At 30.7% G+C, this 19,070-nt stretch overlaps 3 protein-coding genes across 4 annotated transcripts; 1 reads left to right on the top strand and 2 right to left on the bottom strand.

The window, feature by feature from the left end:
- Positions 1-1,247: 1,247 nt before the first annotated feature.
- On the bottom strand, positions 1,248-6,173 carry LOC109804592 (cell division control protein 48 homolog C). Of its 2 annotated transcripts, XM_020366447.3 has the most exons (10): positions 5,308-6,172; positions 4,319-4,926; positions 3,922-4,074; positions 3,011-3,127; positions 2,779-2,883; positions 2,352-2,417; positions 2,200-2,264; positions 1,914-2,115; positions 1,639-1,770; positions 1,248-1,544 (listed from the first exon to the last, which is right to left on the bottom strand). In XM_020366447.3, the coding sequence occupies exons 1-10, from the start codon at positions 6,113-6,115 to the stop codon at positions 1,497-1,499; spliced, it is 2,304 nt and encodes a 767-aa protein (XP_020222036.2). In that variant the 5' UTR covers positions 6,116-6,172; the 3' UTR covers positions 1,248-1,496. The 2 variants fall into 2 exon arrangements, with proteins under 2 accessions (XP_020222036.2, XP_082923748.1); XM_083067622.1 differs by lacking the exon at positions 2,779-2,883 and having other exon boundaries at positions 5,308-6,173.
- Positions 6,174-7,069: 896 nt separating this feature from the next.
- Positions 7,070-12,427, top strand: LOC109804531 (uncharacterized). Its single transcript, XM_020366378.3, has 9 exons — positions 7,070-7,457; positions 9,921-10,100; positions 10,308-10,456; positions 10,943-11,009; positions 11,170-11,269; positions 11,462-11,625; positions 11,748-11,794; positions 11,885-11,932; positions 12,022-12,427. Exons 1-9 carry the CDS (start codon positions 7,385-7,387, stop codon positions 12,229-12,231), a joined length of 1,038 nt encoding a protein of 345 aa, XP_020221967.1. The 5' UTR covers positions 7,070-7,384; the 3' UTR covers positions 12,232-12,427.
- Positions 12,428-13,341: 914 nt separating this feature from the next.
- Positions 13,342-16,977, bottom strand: SAG18 (senescence associated gene 18). The gene is made up of 7 exons (XM_020364638.3): positions 16,738-16,977; positions 16,490-16,589; positions 16,267-16,387; positions 15,947-16,068; positions 15,510-15,631; positions 15,265-15,424; positions 13,342-13,681 (listed from the first exon to the last, which is right to left on the bottom strand). The coding sequence occupies exons 1-7, from the start codon at positions 16,862-16,864 to the stop codon at positions 13,567-13,569; spliced, it is 867 nt and encodes a 288-aa protein (XP_020220227.1). The 5' UTR covers positions 16,865-16,977; the 3' UTR covers positions 13,342-13,566.
- Between the last annotated feature and the right edge of the window lie 2,093 nt (positions 16,978-19,070).

A 19,070-nucleotide genomic window follows, 5' to 3' on the forward strand; every position in this document is an offset into this window, starting at 1 on the left:
AAAATTATATAAATTTTTGGCAATTCATAAGTTATTTGAATGGAATTATCTTATGTTTTATTTTATGTGTAGAAATTATAAATTTATAATAACAGTAAGAAGATTTGAATGTAGACTTTGTGAATAAAATTTGTAAGCTGAATTATCAAAGTTTGAAAAAATGAATTGTTTTTCTTTAAAAGAAATTGTGCTTTCGACTTATCAAAGTCGAATTCTTTTTGTTTTAAGAAAAATGTTAAAATTGATTTCATTATGCTTATTGTAATTATTAACGAATGTTTAATTTTTTTATCCATAACGAATGCCTATTTAAAGAGCAATACATCCATGCACCTCAAGTGGCGTACAAAGTTCTGAATAATGAGATTTCACCTAAAAAAATGTTCCTTTGTATTTTTTTTTCAAGTTATCACTAAGCTTCTTTAGAATATAATTGCTCCTTTTATATTTATTTCTAGATTTTATTATAACAAAATATATACACGTGTGTGAACAATAAAATAAATAATTAATATAACTTAATTAATTTTAGCTTATTTAATAACATATTTTATCATATAATTGAGATTTTATTTCTAAATATACTATTTTATTTTTATGCAAAGTCTTAATGAAGTAGAAGTTAAGAAAAAATATATTTAAAGAAAAATAAATGTCAATTAAATTTTTAATTAACACATTAATTATGAAGGACTCAAACGAGTTCTTAGCATATAATTTGTTGTAGAATGGTATACTATACCTAGTAGTTACAACATGAATTAGATTTACTTTTATTTCACTTTCAGGTGGATGCTTTGACAACCAAACATGCTGGATCAATTACTGAACTATTCAAGCATGTAAAATGGTCATTTTAACTTTATACTCGGGATAGTAATATGATATCTAATATAAATTATACTAACTTCAAATTATTAAAATATATTTACGAAATGAAAATTCAACAGCCGACTTCTGTAATTACTCAATCATTTAACTGATATTAACATAAAATTTAAAAAAATAAATACAAAACCTCATATTTCCATATATTTAATTAAAAAATAATAATGAAACAAATAACAAAAGTAATAGAAGTTGAATATCATGAGATTAACGATTAGATGGTATGTAGGGTTTTGGCTAGCTAATTAGAGGATGTGAGGCTTAAAAAATAAGTTTCCAGGAAAGTAGAGAAGAAAAATAAAAACTAAAGAAAGAAAAATTATGGAAGAAAGAGTAATTTAAAAATTACAAAAACAAAATGGAAAAAAAAAACACAGATCACCTTTATTAATAAAAATAAATTTTAATAAAATTGTTTACAAAAGATATAAAATAATTTTTAGTTACATTGTTTAAAAAATATTCAAGCAATATGATGGATAAAGTGAAGAATAAATTACAAGCATTCGCCAAAAATTATATCCTGATTGCAGGAAATATGTACTCTTTAAGATGTATAAATGATTTCTTTCACTCCATCAGCGGCTAAAAGAAAGTCAAAGCCATGCTCATGCTGCTTTAAAGCTCTGTGACAAGCGCTGATAGTACTGTTTTTGCTGCTCAAAAAATCAAAATAAATTTGAATGTAAATTTCTAAAACTATTTTAATTCATCATAAGGAATCAGATTTCATGAGTGAAAGAAATATACCCTGTCTGACACAGACGGAGAGACTTTCCTAAGTGCTACCTCAAAATGATTTCTCTTGATGGTCCTTGTATAGTGCGTTAAGTCGGTCAAGGTTTCTTTCTCATCAATTACAGCCATTGCAGCCTCGTTCATCTGTATAGTATAAAATCAGTAAATCTCGCAAATTGACTCTACACTTCTCTTATGTAACCATCATTAATCAAACACTAAACACATAACATTCAAGAATGGTAAAGGTATGAAAGAGGCAATATCAATACAGAGCGGAGACAAACCAATGCAGAAAGATCAGCGCCACTTAGGTTTTCACAAGCTTCCATTTTGGCTATGGCACTCAAGTCTACTGAGGCATCAATACACTTCTTCCTTGCAAGAGCTTTCAATATCAAAACCCGCTCATCCGGGCTTGGAAGTGGAACATAAAGAAGCTTACCAAACCTACCAGGCCGTAGGAGAGCACGATCCATCACCTCAGGCCTGCAAAATGAGATACTGAATTGAATAAGAGTGATGTCAAGTTGAATAACTAAATAGAGAATAGAAACGGTTAACAAAACGTACCTATTTGTAGCACCAATCACAAAAACACCCCGTCTTCGCTCTGCGCCATCTAACTCAATAAGCAACTGCAATTTCATATAATCGTCACTATCCATGTTATCAATTAAAATGGCCCTATTTTCTCATTCAAAAAAGACTAATAATTATTTGACCTGATTCAACAGTCGTTCAATAACCCAACCACCTTCTTTACCACGTGTGGTTGTCAAAGCATCCACCTGAAAATAGAAAAAAAAAATGTAACACTTGTTGTAACTACTATGTACACTGGTACAAACCATTCTACAACAAATTGTTTGCTGAGAACTTGTTTGAGCCCTTCATAGATCAAGGAAATTGATAAGCACCAAATACAAACAATGATCACTGCACTTATGTGAGAGAGTGAAAAGGATTTAATTAACAACAAATAAAGAAACAACAAAAAAAGTAATGGCAATGCAGGATAGTTCCTCCAAAGAAAGAGAATTCCAGATAATAATATTTTCTAATATTCTTACAGGTTCGAAATAAAATTGAAACATCATGATAAAACAATCAAGTTGACCAACATTCTTGAGAAAAGAACCACAAACAAACCTCATCAAAAAATATTATACAAGGTGCACATGTCCTTGCATCGCTAAACATTCTACGAACTGCAAGTTCGCTTTCTCCAACATATTTATTTAGAAGTGAAGGTCCCTAAATCCAAAAACAAAAAAAAAACAAAGCAATTTAATCATTTACAAGATGATTTATTCAAACCAGAGGAATGTCCTGTAAGACAATCAAAACTAATGACAAAAGGGTAGAGTTTTTAGACACATACCTTAACATGAATAAAATTAGCCCCTGCCTCATGGGCAACAGCTTTGGCAATCAGCGTTTTACCACAACCAGGAGGTCCATAAAGCAAAAATCCCATCTCGAGATCTATCCCAAGTCCCTGGAAAAAATGAATCCAAAAACAGTGATCATATAGTGATATACAACTTATTATACTTTTTCTTGAAAAACCAAAGACAAATCAATTGATCATTTTCTAGAAAAAGAGCAAGAAACTTATCAGGAGAACTTAAATATACAGCTATGAAATTACTGAGCATTGATCAGATATTTTGTGAATACTTATGATATGGAAGGGCATATAATTGTTACGTTGATCTAGATCAATGTAACACCATCATTATCAATTATTCCATAAATCCCCATACCACAGTAACTCTCTAACTTGAGGAAAAAAAAACAATGATAGTTCTGGCCAATCACCAGACTTTGTATTAAGAAACAAATTTCTAAAATTTACACAATTAACACGATAGCAGCATATTCCATCACAACTTCTGTTCAATGGAAAACAGAGTGATATCATCAGTTAGGGAGGAAATCAAGAGAAATTAAACAAGACCAAACTACTTCTGTGTCAGGACCTAACTATGTCGTACTAAAGAACCAAAGGCCTTACAAACCCCATATTAGAATTTCATACTGTGGACCACAAGTCCCATACCTTGAAATTGGATTCTAACATATTACAGCTACTCGAAATCATTGCCCTAGAACGGAGATGCAGAAAATATAGATTCAGCCACACATGCACATAAATTTCAACAAGATTTGGGTAGTGTGAATTGTGAAAAGAAAAAAGCCATTTATAAGAAATCAAGAGACAAGGAAATTAGAAAAGAAATAAAATTCAACACAAAATGCAATATTAAAAAGTTAGTATTCAATTATTACCTCATAATCTTCAGGATATTTTATACGCCTTACAATATAACGTTCAAACTCCTGTCTTAAAAGATCAAGCCCTCCTACGTCTTCCCATTTCACATCAGGAATAGGAGAGAACCCATCTCTTCTTAACGAAGGTTGCACCATGTTGACTGCTTCCTGCATGCATGCACAGAAATTCAAGGAAAAGCTAAAAGACAGGTCATAGAGAAAAAAAAAATTACTTGCAAGAAGACGTGGAGGATAAGATATCCCCTCCCAACCATAGGATAGTAAAAGCTGGGATTAAGACATTATAGATGCGATGATAAGGGAAAGGGACACAAACATAAACCTAAAGAAAAGAGCTCTTGTCAATTACAAAGATTAAGAATAAGTAAACAAGGACACAAATCTAAAGCACCTCAAAATCAGACATTTTGACGGCAAGCTTATTTATTTCTTCAGGCAACCAACGTACTCTCCACCAGTCTTCAGCATGCTCGTTCATGTGATCTTGAGATAAATCATGTCTCCTTCCAACAATTATTCTCTTCATTGCCAGATTACCAGCCTTGTTAACAAGAGCCACCAAATCAGCACCAACATATCCTGCCGTATCCTTGGCTATTTTCCGTAGATCAAATAAACCTTCAGTTGTAAGATTGTTAGTAAGCGTGGAAAGGATCTCCTCCCTGGCAGATTCATCAGGAATGCCAATAATAATCTCACGATCAAACCGACCAGGCCTTCTCAGGGCAGGGTCAATAGCATCAGGCCTATTTGTAGCTCCAATTACAAGAACATAGCCAGGATGTTGACCATCAGAACCCTCTGACTCATTTTCTGGCTGAAGAAGCCTATTTGATTGATCCATGCAAGTCATTAATTGTGTCACAATTCGTTTCTCCATCTCACGTTGCAAATCCTCTCTCTTTGATGCAATTGCATCGATCTCATCAATAAAGACAATTGATGGTGCAGTCCTGTATGCTTTAGAGAAAAGCTCTCTAATATTTTCTTCCGATGCACCTAACCATGAAATACACAAATACTTAAGAGAACACATCTAAATCATTTGACGCAGGTAATAAAAGCAATGAAACTAAGCAATCATGATCATAACAAAGCTGAAGCACTCTGCAGTCACCAGCTAAGTGTATATGTGGAATTCAGTTCCCACGTGTCCCAGTGCAAGTTCACCCCCAATCAACAAGTCTAGTGTCATTTTTCTAACCTTCTCAACGGAAAATCAAACACGCTCTTAGGTCATTTAAAACTCCATTCCAGAAAACAAGGGTTATCCTAATGCACTTCAAGTTAGAATATAATATAACAGTAACAAAAAAATGCAACTGAATTAACCACAAAGACAAGTTAAAGCTGAAATCCAAGTGGGTAATAGTATTATACCCGAGACTCCAGAAACCACCTCGGTAGCTGAAATCTGATAAAAAGGAAGACCAGTCTCATTAGCTATAGCATGTGCAAGTTTAGTCTTCCCACAACCAGGTGGTCCATGCAACAAAATGCCAGCCATCGGCCTCACACCCAACTGTCTAGGCAATTGGGGATGATACAAAGGCACAATCACTTCCATCTTCAGCTCCTCCAAGACCTCCTTCATCCCACCCAAATCCCTAAACCTAGGCCAATCATTCCCCTTCACATCAACATTCGAAACCGAACCCCTGACTTCCTTCCCTTCCTCATTCATAAGAGTGCTAGTCACAGTACCCTTATTGCTATTCCCCACCTCCAACTCGACGTTCTTCTCCTTCTTCGGCATATACGACTTTCGCAGCATTGTCTTCATCAAGTCAAACTGAGGCTCCACCTTCTCCCCGTAAATCGCGTCTTCGGAAGACGAGACGTTTTCTTCCTCCGAAGAGGAATCGGTCTGCAGCCTCCTTCGCACGTGCAAGGCTTCGATCCTCTGCAACCTCTCCTCGCTTTGGTCGACTCTCTTCCGGCGCTTACGAGAGGCGGTTGGAGGCTGAGCTTCATGGTCATCGTCGGAAGAATGGTTGAGCGAGGGAGTGGAGTTAAGAGCTTCCTGAACAAAACGAATTAGGGTTTGGTGCTTGGTTCGGTGGTAGTCGGGGTAAGTGGAGCGGAGATGGTTGGCGATTTGTTCGGCGGTGGAGTATTTGGACTTACATGACTCAAGCCGACGACGGAGGGTGTCTTGCAGAGACCTCCCACCGTTTCTTCTTCCCATCGTCCCTAAACCCTAAACCCTAACCCAAGCACGTGCCAACTTTCTAAACTGAAAACGGAAAATCTAAATTTTAATTTTTTTTTGTTTATGAAGTATCTACAATTGATAATAGTGACTAATCTTCTCACTACGTTAATTCCAAGATTTAACGCGGCTGCATACATAAATCCTAAACCCTGAACCCTAAATCTTAAACCCTAAACCCTAACCAAGCACGCTTCTTTCGTTTGTGCCAACTTTCTAAACTATAAAAACAGAAAATCTAAATTTTAATTTTTTTTTTGTTTATGAAGTATCTACAATTGATAACAGTGACTAATCAATTAAAAAGAGAATGAAGAAAATAATTTAATGTAAATAAATTTATTTTTAAAAAGGTAAATTAAAAAGATATTCAAAAAAAGTTGACAAAAAATTGAGAAAAGAATGTAAATAATTTAATTATTAAATAAATGTTAATATTTAATTTGAAAATCTCTGAGATGCCATTGTTTCCTTTAGAGGTATCATCTCTTGGGAAAATTTTTGAAGCATAAAAAAAAAAAAAGTTAATCACTTATAAAGTTTTTTACATTGATAATTAATTATATTTTTTAATTATGTCATATCACTATTAAAAATAAATATATTTACAATAACATATTATAATTAAAAAATATAATTAGTTATCGGTGTAAAAAAAGTTTTACACTAATACTAATAGTGTATAAATGATTAAAAAAAAAATACCGTATTGTTACCTATTTGGACAATTCTTGAGTTTCACATTACTATCTAATCAGTTAGACTTTAACTGTAATATAATATTCTAGATGACCCTCTGTCGGCATCTTTATGGTAATACCATTTGCCCACTTCAACAGTATTGAGGTGCTTATCCATTTTATTATAAAAAAGAATGTTATACTTTTAATATATTATAATTAAAGTATTAATTGATATATGTTCCATTAAAAAGTTCAGTTAAAGCAGCTATTAAATTACATAACTACCCCCTATAACCATTGAAATCTGAATTAATTTTAATGACTCCAATTGTAAATTTCTCAGCATAGCAATCTGGAATTGTGTACGTGCCGATACTTTTTTCCTAAAAATTGAATGAACAACATGCATTTTGTAACTGCCGATTAATATTTTTACAATGAGGATATTCGTGAAAGGAATATGGTTGTTGCAATGACATGACTTGTGTTTAAAGTGGCCACTGAATGTGTCACAGTTTCACTCACATAGCTTTAATAGTCTCAGATCCTTTGAATTTTGAAGATGACAAACCCAGTTGACCAAACTGCAATTGCAATTCACATTGTGCTTGCCTTCCTTGAGTTTCTCGCCCTCGGTTTGTTCAATGTCCCTATTCATTTTAATACACATAATCTCTTTAGTGTCCTGCTATATACATATTTGATTTCTAGAGCATGCATCATTGTTATTACCATTTTTGTTATGCATCAATTATTGTTTTTTTTTTCTTCTTTTTTCTTTTACAATCCTTGTTTGATATCATGTGGATTCACTAGATCATTTGTTTATTTTAATAAAATAAATAAATAAATCTTTGCACATGCAAAATTAAAATCCCTTATCCCCAAATTAATCGAATTCCGTGGTTAGGTTTTATGGCATGTTTGAAAGATAATTTCAAAATAAAAAAGAGTAAAAAAAATATTTTTGAAAAAATAAATATTGCATGTGTAAGGATTTATTTATTTATTTTGTTCTATTTTTCATCAATTTATTTTACAAGAGAAATCTAGCAAGAGTTTTCCTAGCATTATTTATCAACACTTATTTTGATCGAATATTAAAATTTATTAAAAATCATAAATTTTGGTGGTTTTATCATTAAATTTAAAGATATGCATTAAATGAGAAGTATTAAGATCTATAAAAAAAATTGTAATTTTTAATAAATTTTGATGAATAATAAAAAGTGTTAAGATGAGTGTTTACAATTATGTATTAATTATTGTTTGATATCATGTGGATTGCCAAGATCGTTTTTTATTTAAAAAAATCATTGCACATGAAGGATTAAAATCCCTTGCCCCAAATAATTCGAGTTTCATATGGTTAGGTTTTATGGTATGTTTGGAGGAGAATAAGAAAATTAGATTAAAACATATGAAAATTATTATTATTTTTTTAAATTTTGTTGAATTTTTTTCTTCACTTTTTTCTTTAATTTATATTTTAAAAATTTCCCTTTCTTCTCATCTTTCCTCCTCTAAAATAAACATAACATAGGGTTAATGTTGTGTAAATTCAATTATGAAACGAACTACCTAGCTTAACAATAGAGGTGTTCATCAATCCGGTTAAATGTTTAACCTAACATTTCGATCATTTGGAATTATAAATTAAATATATGTTTTTTTTTTAGATAGATGGAATTGATATATTAAAAAAAAAAAAAAAGTATTTCAGGCCAACTTAATTACAACGAATAGATTGAACTTAATCGATTTATTTTTTTATTTATCATTTTGTTCAAATCAAATACGGTTTGAATATGGTTTGATTTTTCCTTGGTTGAATTGGATTATACAAAATGATACAATAACTTTCATCGCGAACTAATCACCTGATAAATTTGTGTCATTAATGATTGAATCATTTGATCAAACTAGCTAGCATTAATTAAATACTCGATCTCGGTGAATAGAAAACTGCAAAGGATGTGTTTGGATCAAGTATTTTAATAATTTAAGGAATTTAAAATTTTTAGAATTTAAATTATTTTAGTTTTAATTTTTATCTATTTTTAAATGTTTTGTTTAGATAAATTAATTCATATTTCTTAAATTTTAAATTCTTACTTTGAATTAAACAATTTAACTTAGATAATAGGAAGAATTGATTTCAAATAAATAAATATATATTCAAATTTTAAAATTAAACTATAAAATAAACAGTAACCAAATTTTAAATATTTAATATTTTAAAAAAACTATTGATATTTTTAATAACAAAAAGAGATAAAAGATATATAAGTGAGATAGAAGATAAAAAAATGAAAGATTTTAAATTCTTACTTTTTTAGGAGAGTTTAAAATTATACTATTTTAAAAAATTTCTCAAATACTTAAATTTTAAATTCTCTAAAAAAAATTCATCCAAATATTAAATAGTTAGGAATTAATTATTTTCAAGCCAAATATGGTGTATTGCTTGTTTAGTAGAATGTATTGATTGTTTTAAAACAAACATTTATTAATATGTTTTAAGTAATATTTAGTTCTCGTTATTATAAGTCATCCCTCAGCACCGGTCCCCTGTAATTACTAGTATATATAATGTTTATTCCATTACAAGGATATATACTTGCAATACTTTAATTATTTTACCTCTTGTCTAATTCATGGATATTTTGTATATATATCTAGTCTGCCCCAAAATTGAAAGGAAGAATATATTATGTTAGCTCGAGCGAAGATTTATTTTGCTATATATTGAATCTACTGTTAATTAAGATATAGCTAGTACTTTCAGCTATATATAGATTGATACGAAAAAATTTCCATTCACATGAGAGCAAACCAAGCACATATATGCACCTTCAAGTACTACGTAGATGAAAAAAAATAAAAAATTAAGAGCTTCCATATGTGTCTTTAAGAGTACATATATCGAATGTTTTAGGTATAATAATATACTTCATTTCAAAGGTTATAATATCTCAACAGCACGGGATAGAGTTGGAATATGCAAGTATACTTGTGTCATGTGATTTTGTATATATATATATATGTTCACTAACTAATTGATTATATTTCATGGTTCCCCTTTTCCATTTTGTCAGTTCAAAGTTCAGCTCGATCATTAGTGGATCAAGAAAGAGTTAGAAACTTGAGAGAAACAATTGTAGCTCTTTTCAGTCTAAATCCAGCGATGCTAGAATCTACACCTCCAAACATTTCAGATCAACAAAATGGAAGTACATCAGCTTCACCACCTATTCAACGACCCTTTTTTACCGTAGGTATAATGAAAATATCAATTATATATGTTAAAAGGTAGAGGTTCAATAATTTATATATTCTATATATGTAATTCATATATATGTATTGGCTGTTAAATATTTGCTATAGTGATGCTAAACAAGTATCATGGTTTAGTTTGTCGCCAGCATTTTTCTTATCTATATTTTACATTGGAAAAACGTATGATGTGGTGTTTGTATTGGCAGGATCAATGATGGAGATAAATGAGACATTAGCCTTCTTGTTCCATTATTTTCAAATGGCAATTACACCACTTGGGTTCTTTGAGGGGACACGTGGAGACTACTGGATGAGAAAAAGCCGCGCCAAGCAAATTTTTAAGGACGCAATATCGGTATCTATATATATATAAATATATATATGTCTTTTAATTTGTCATATATCTTTATATATTTATGATGTTCTGACTATTTATAGCTATAGATATAAATTATTCGTCTATATATGTCTTTGCTGCATGTTTAAAATAATGCTAGCTATTTTCTCGCTTGTGGTACTCTACTTACTAGGACTACCTCTAGCTACACATCTATTCTAACAGGAACTCAAATCTTTTGTTCCTTTTCTTACTCTGGCTCTAATTGATGACAGCTTAACTGATGCATGTAGAAAACTCCAGCTAGGAAAAGATATTCATCTAGTTAGTATCTATTAAATTTTTAAAGAAGATTAGTCTCTGTTTGACATAAAATGTTCCTTGGTAATTAATCATACAAAAATATTAATTAGAATATGGTAAATGATATAGTATACTGTCAGCTGCGGATCCTCGATAGCACTTCTCCATTCCTCATGTATCTTGCTAGTTAAAACATTACAGGTATTGGTAGAAGCTGGGCATGTGACATTCGACGAGAAGAACCTAGCTGACGGACTGAAAATACTAGGTACGTAAAATCATGATAATAAGTTAGAAGGTTTTTTTTCTTCTTCTTTTTTCGGTTTCTTTTATGGAAAATAAAAAAAAAATCTTTTAAAAATTCTTATAAACTTATATATATCCAGCTTTTACACTTGTTATTTATTTATATATCCACTTATCTCCAGGAAACAAAGCAATGCATTGCGAAATGTATGACAATGCTATTGATTTGTATAGTATGGCGCTTGCACTGCTGAAAGATAATGCTGTCTACTTCTGCAACAGGTAAGGCCAATATATATATGTAACTTCCAATAGTGCATGTGTTATTTTCAATACAATACATATATATATATATATATATATATATATATATATATATATATGCTGCATGTTGTGTTCGTATTTTGTTACGATGAATGATATATGCATGTGATGCTGTGCTGTTATATATATATATATATGCACGTCTTGCAGAGCTGCAGTTTTAACGAAGGTTGGAAGATTTGAGGACGCAATTCGTGATTGCTATGAAGCAATAAAACTGAAGCCGGGATATGTGATGGCATATTATCGCATTGGTTGTGCTTATTATGAGCAAGGCAAGAACCTCGAGGCTATCAGAGAGGGTTTCCTTAAAGGTTGGTATCTGATTATATAGATATATGTCTTTATTAATTTACATTTTACACTCACTCATTAAGGACAGCTATATATTAATATTATATATGCTTAACTGGTTATTTATTCGCAAATGATGTAGTTTTGGAGCTAGATCCGAAAAATCAAGATGCCATGGTCAGTGTTGAGGTAAATATATGTCTATACATCTTAGCCTTCAAATATATATATATATATGTACATGCATGTGATTGCTAACTACTACTAGAGTTTCTTTAGCTAGCGGAATCGAAGCTTAAATACGAAGTTGAGTCACTGACACGACAGGTAAAAAGAAGAAATTAATTTGAGTGTTGTAAATGAGAGGTAGATATATAATTAATAATATATGTTGTTTGTTGGAATTGAGTATTCAGATGGGGAAGTTGAGGTTGGGTGTGAGAGGGAGTGAGCAATCATCTGGTCGGCAGAGCACAGTGCTGGTGTTTCGGGGACCTGAAGAAGGTGGCAATGGGCCATGGGAACTGGTTGAGGATACGGGGACTGCAAATATCAATGCTGAGGACACCATAAGTGTTGCAGATTTTATTGATTCACTTGTCCGCAATGTTCCTCCACCTGAATGAATAAACTTTCTGCTCTTTTATTATATGCATGCATGTATACATACATTATACAGTTACTGCATGTGTGCACCTTAAATAAATGGCTCAGGCCTTTTTATAATAACGTAGATCATCTTCGATCCATGAATTCAATTTCGTTATTACTTATTAACCTTTATTATAGTATATATTTGCTATTTTTGTGGAATTAATATGGTAGAATCTAACTTTAATTCTTATTTTCAGCGAGTCTTATTTTACACAAAAACCCTCAACATTTTTTAATTAATAGTTAAGAAGAAGTGTTTCATGATAGACAATATTAGAATTGATGATTCCAAACCTTGGTTTCACTAAAAAGTAATAAAACATAGAGTTGAAAATTTTACACTAATTAAGTTTGACATTAAATTTGTTATTAAGGTAAAAACATGTAAACGTAAGTTACGTTGCTTCAAAATCATTTTAATCAAAATCAATTTTAATCAGTGTTATTCAAAATTAGATTAATTTTACACAAGCTCATCCAAACACAAACTTAATTGTAGTTGCAACTTCTATAAAAAAAAATCATTTGATTCAATGATATGCTAAGTTGCTTAATTTCAGAACAAGATGAGCAACTTCATGTAGTTGCTTCTTTAATTTCTACTTCCTAGAGACACTAATTAATATGTATAATATGATTTTGTTTAAATAAATTTTCCCATAAACATGTGAGAGAAGAAAATAAAATAAAATGTATTTCTCCTATAAACTAAAACTGATTTACGCAAAAGTTAATTTGTATTTAAAAGTTAATTTTTAATTTATATATAAACTAATTTTGAATTATAACAAAAAAAAAAATATTTTTTTTCTTACTTTCTTCTCCCATAAATATTATAAAAAAGTTTATATTTTTTCCCATCCTTAGTTAGAATCTGGAAATATGCAATAGGTGATTCTGTCATTGTGTATTATTTTTCTTTTTGGTTCTTTATAATCAAATATTCACTTCAGGTCAACATCAATTTCTTGTGATGCAGCACGGGCCGCAAAGCAACATACCAGGAATATCCTAATACCAATATGATTTCTCGTGACAAGCACTACTAGAGTTTGAAGGAGGTGTGCAAATCAATACCATACTGAACAAAAAATATACAACACTCACATTCAGTGATTCAAAGGTAAAACGATCCTAGCTATGAGATAAAAAATCATGAACTATACAGACTAAGAATTAATTACGGTTAATATTATTGTGTGAAAGTTAACTTGGTATGGCTTGTTTTTCCTAGTCCACGATCAAGTATAACAATATTCTGTAATCCAGTATAAGCCCTTATTTTTTGTTCTAAGGAACGTAGCACGTTACTGGGGCTCCACAGTCTGCACATTTGAGTAAGAGTAAGTGTAGCTCTCAACCTTTGAGTTGCCCTCTCTGAACTTCGTCCAGGAAACCCTCCACGTTTTAAGCAAACTTTGCCTGCATGCAGATCACGATGACATCAAGATAGTAGTCAGTAAAATTGATATTGCAATTAAATTAGTTTCTAAAAAACAATTGAAAGTGAACTGCAAGTTGTCCACCTACAATCCAATCATGGGTGAGTATTGTTGGTAACAAGATAATAACAGTTTAATTTGTTAAAAAATGAATGGGGTTTCCTAACTTGCTCTTGTTGACCTCAGATAGGAAATTTTACAACAAGGCTGCCAATCTTGAAACTCTTGTTCCCATAATTATTTGGTTAGTTAAATAAAATATGTAGAATCTAATACACATTAACTATATATCCTGGAAAAGGGGAGAAAAAAAAAAGGAATACACTGAGTGTTGGGTAAAAACCCTCTCACACACAAGGAACAAAGGATAGAACACACGCAATCAACACCATGCATATAAATGGCGAAAGCAACAAATTTAACATAATTCGACTCTTCGCGACAACATATCAACAAATATTAACTATTCCAAATAAAATTAAAAGTTTTCTTGACAAACTTGAGAAATCTTTCTCATTACAAGTTTCCTGAACAGACTTGAGGAAATCCTCCCGTTACAAGTTTTTTGGACAAACTTAATAAACCGTCTCCATTACACTTGATCCCCCTCACATAGGGTGACACCTTCTCTCTTCACAAGAACCCCCTTTTATAGTGGATGTTAAAGGACTCCACTCATGAATGTGATTCAGTGGACTCTGCTTGTCCCACATCCCCCCCTACCGTCTCATTAAGGTAGTGAAGTTCTCCAAGAGTCGCCTTCCTTAGAAATGATCGCACACATACGATTGGTCACAACCTTTCATTTCTCAAGTTATAAGTATTACATCTTCAATTCACTCACTTGAATTAATATTTAGAAATTAGGATTGATTTTCTGATAGGAATCACACTCCCAAGCCTCTCCCAGTGTATTCCTGTAGGCCTGAATGTCCAACTCCAGGCCCGATACAGCTATAGGCAAGAATTAGTGGGAGGGGCAGAGTTGGTTATAATGAGAGAGGGTTGAGTCTATTACATGGGTGTAGTGGGGGAATATGGGAACAATGTGGAGAATATTGTTGTTGGTGGGAATCTATAGATTTCTCCCAGTCTTGGGGGCTGCGGCTCTTATCTTTTCTTCTATTCTCTTCTATTATCAATAAAAGTGATCATGTTTACTAGTGAAAGTGAATGTGTTGATATGAGAGCATGTTTACTAGTGAAAGTGAATGCCTTGATTTGAGAATTTGTAATCCAAACGCAATAAAAGAACACTAAGTAAATGTTTGGAATCAAGATATATCATTTAGCCAGGCAGAGAAGCAGAAAAATCTTCAACAACTAGGTTCCGTATCTTAAAGTTCATTTATGTTTCATTTCTTTTTCCAAACTCCATGTACATCCCAATAGCCAAGGCTGAAACTTTTTAACAGAGCACATAGGACCCCAAAAGCCCAATGCAAATTCATTGCACGCTAACTACATCATGTGTTCCCACAATTAGTTTTCTTGCAGATAATTCAAATTCAGAAATAAAATTGATCAATTATATGCAGTTTAATGTTGCAGACAAGTACATACCTCTCAGGTTCAACAGTCCTCTTAGCAAGCATGAATGTTAAGAAGACAGGAACCATTGCTGCACACAGATGCTTAAGTGTGTGACCACTGACAATATGATGCGTCCATTCATAGATCACCTCATCAGTAGCCTCTAGAACCTTAGCTAGAAGATAAGACCCTGGAAATAAATTATATAAAATCTAAGCAAGGCATCATGAACATTGAGGAGGAATGATACCATAATATAAATATGAAATCCAAACCTGCAGCCCAGAGCCAATATGTCGAATGTGTGTACATCGGAGGCAACAAAATAGCCATCAGAGGAATGGCAATGCATGGTACAAATTGTATCAGAGCATATGGACGGAGGTCATCGAAGAACCTGGGTAAATGAAAGACAAGAGCAATCATTTCAAGAGTTGAAGCTCATATAACACTGGTAAACATTCAAGTACTTAATAGGTATTCTGACATGGAAAACACATAAACGAATAATAAAATTGAAATTGACTAATCAGACTTTTGGCTATCTGAAATATTCCATGAATTTATTATCCCTCACGATGAACCATGTAAACTATATATGGCAAATATATTTGCAGAATCCACACTTAGTTTTATGTTTTATCCATATGAAGAATAGTTGCCTCCACTTATAGTCATAAAAGATGCAAAACAAAATAAACAGTGGGCTTGCCTCCAATACACAATGCTTATTATACCCGCCAAAATTAGAGGTATAATTGAAATCATTCCCTTCCTCTCATCAATCCGTTCAATGATGAATATTGCTATGATTGATGTAAAAGCAACAGTCATCTGCAATGATAATCAGTTTGACAAATTCAAAAAGGGCCAAAAATAAGGGGGAAAGTGCAGTGAGCAGTGGGAAAATTTTATACATTAACTTAGAGCATTTGAATCCAAGCTTAAAAAAGTTTTTCTACTGAAAAAAGAAAAAAATCTAACTTGTAACCAAACAGGTGCTAAATTGCAGTTTTAAGAGCAGGAACTCACAGGCAACCTATCCCACACAAGGCGAGCATCATCTGGCTTGAGATGATAGTATGAAGATCCAACTGCAACTGCAGCCACACCAACATAGAAGCAAGTCCAACCCCATAGTTCACCTTGCAAGCTTTTGGGGCACGCGTGTTTATATTAGCAACAAATAGGATCATCATTTTTGGAAGCAGTTAGCAGAGAGAAATTGATTATCACAGAACACACAGTAGAGTACCTGAGCCTAAAGTAATTTCCATGATGACATAGTACAAGTCCAATGAGGCCAATAACCAGAAAAGGGAAATTGGAGATCACGTTTAGTGCATTAGGAATGCCTGAAAATCAACAGCGAACATTAACAAATAAATAAATTTTCCATCCATCCAATTCCTTGTCAAAGTGAAATTTTTTAGGTGACCCAATTGAAAAGAAGTGAAAGGGTAAATAAATACAGAAGCAGAAGAGTAATAGAAATGGGGTTACCGAAGAAGGTGCGGTGGTCGGCGAAATTATGATACTCCTGTGACTGGGGAATGGCTGGGGTAACGATCATGAGCACAAGGAAGCAAACGAGTGCCACTGCCCATGCATAAACGCTTCGGTTTCTCATCTTTTGGGCGCCGAGGAAAGTCAGAGACTCAGAGGGAGGAGTTTGTTTACGTTCCTATCTCTCCTTTTGCTTTCCTCTTACTCTTCCAAATTTCCTCTTACTAGTGCTAATAACACAACAAGCTTTTTTAACACATTTCTATACCATACAATCTCTTTTTCTACTCTTTTTTATTACTCATCTTTAATATTTTTTTAGAATACTTTTGCTCAATTTTTAAAATTTTATGTATATTCTTATTTTATTATTTGACAGCATAATGTTATCAATTAGTCATTGTTGTAATAACTTATAAACTGATATATTATATTATGTCACGTTATTATATGATATTATAATTAATAATGTATGTCAATATTCAATATATTATATATATTTACAATTAATATGTTATGTTATGTTATGTTAGTAGTCAATTGATAATATCAAATGGTTAAATAATGTAAAATATATAATTTTAAAAGTTGAATCATAAAATTTATGAAGTTAAAAAAATGGATGATACAAAAAGTGTAATTAGATCTAATATTCATTTTGATAAAACTTCATATAATATTATTAATGCTAATAACACTTATAATATTGTATGAAAATTTTATCCTAATTATTATGGTGTGATTAGTTTTCATGTTTTAATTGCGGTATTTAGGATAATGAAATAAAACACAAAATAAAATAAATAGAATAAAAGTTACATGTCAGTAAATGATTTATAATTAAAGAATTGAGTCACTTTAAATAATTATAGGAATATGATAGTTTAAAATTTGTATACACAAAAATAATTATATTACAATTATTATGTATAAATATATAGTTTTCTTTCTATTAATAATTAAGATTCTATGTCAATTTTCCTAAAAAAATTTGGGGTGAATTGGGATAATATTGACCGAAAGTTATAGACCAATTCTTAAAGGTACTTAGATTTGTTTAAAAAATTAATTTATTCTAATGAATATTTCTTAATATATAAAAATTAAATATTTTTTTTAATATTATTATTATTAATGATAATAATGATAATAATAATAACAATAAAAATAATTATAGATGAGTGAAATACGAAAATTTTGAAAAATTAGCATAACAAATAAAAAAAATGATATTTTTTATGATTTTTAAATTACGGACATTAATTTTAATTTAAGGATTGAAAGTGATAATTTTGATTTACATATAAAAATATTATTCTTATAATATATATCCCTTTTATGTCATAGTATTTATTATTTATCTTAAATTTAAAATATAATTTATATATTTACAAATATTTATTTATATAAATTTTATATATAATATAATTTATATATTTAAATATAATTTTATTATAAATTTGAAGTCTCTTAGATTTATAAGGGAAAATTTTAATAAAATTTTAGCCTAATTGCTCATATTAAAATATTAATATTAAATAAATGAAAATATTTTTTAAGAGCTATTTCAATGAGAATACTATTTTATTAATTTTCTTCGAGGATAATATTTTAAAAACACTTTTTAACCGCTCATCTCTTTATTACATTAAAAAAGACCTCTCATTTTTTTTGATTTATTTTTTAGTTTCATTTTTATATTAAATTTTAATGCCTTTTAAAAAATATCAATAATTAAAATAATATATTATTATAATATACTATCAATTATAAATTTAAAATATAATTTACATATTTAAAATATTAAATTAATAAATTTTTAATTATAAGAGTACTTCCAATGGAAGTGCTTATTATGTTAAGAGTATCTGCAATGGAAGTTGCTTATAAACAACTCCCAACTACTTTAAATGGGTCTCACTGTGTCACATCACTCATAAGCAATTCATATTATATTTTTACAACTTTTGTTATAATGAAAATTGCTTATAAACACCTCAACTTTTTTACAATTCATATTATACTTTTTGACACCTCACATTATATTTTATAATAAATTTTTATAAAATTAATTATTATGAATAATATATAAATATGAATAACTAATAATTAAAACAAATTACATAATTAAAATTTTTCAATAAATTACATAATAAAAAATACCAAAAATTACAGTAATAACAATAAATTTATTAATAAAAAGAAATACAAAAAATTATAATAATAATAATAAAAAATTACATAATAAAAAGAAATTATATAAGAGGTGGTCGCACGCGGGGCGGGGCAGAGGGGTTTGACTGGGTGGTTCTAGCGCTCACGGGCCAAAG

Source organism: Cajanus cajan, chromosome 1 (genome assembly GCF_000230855.2).
Source record: "Cajanus cajan strain Asha chromosome 1, NIPB_CcT2T_4, whole genome shotgun sequence".
In the NCBI taxonomy this organism is placed as follows: domain Eukaryota; kingdom Viridiplantae; phylum Streptophyta; class Magnoliopsida; order Fabales; family Fabaceae; genus Cajanus; species Cajanus cajan.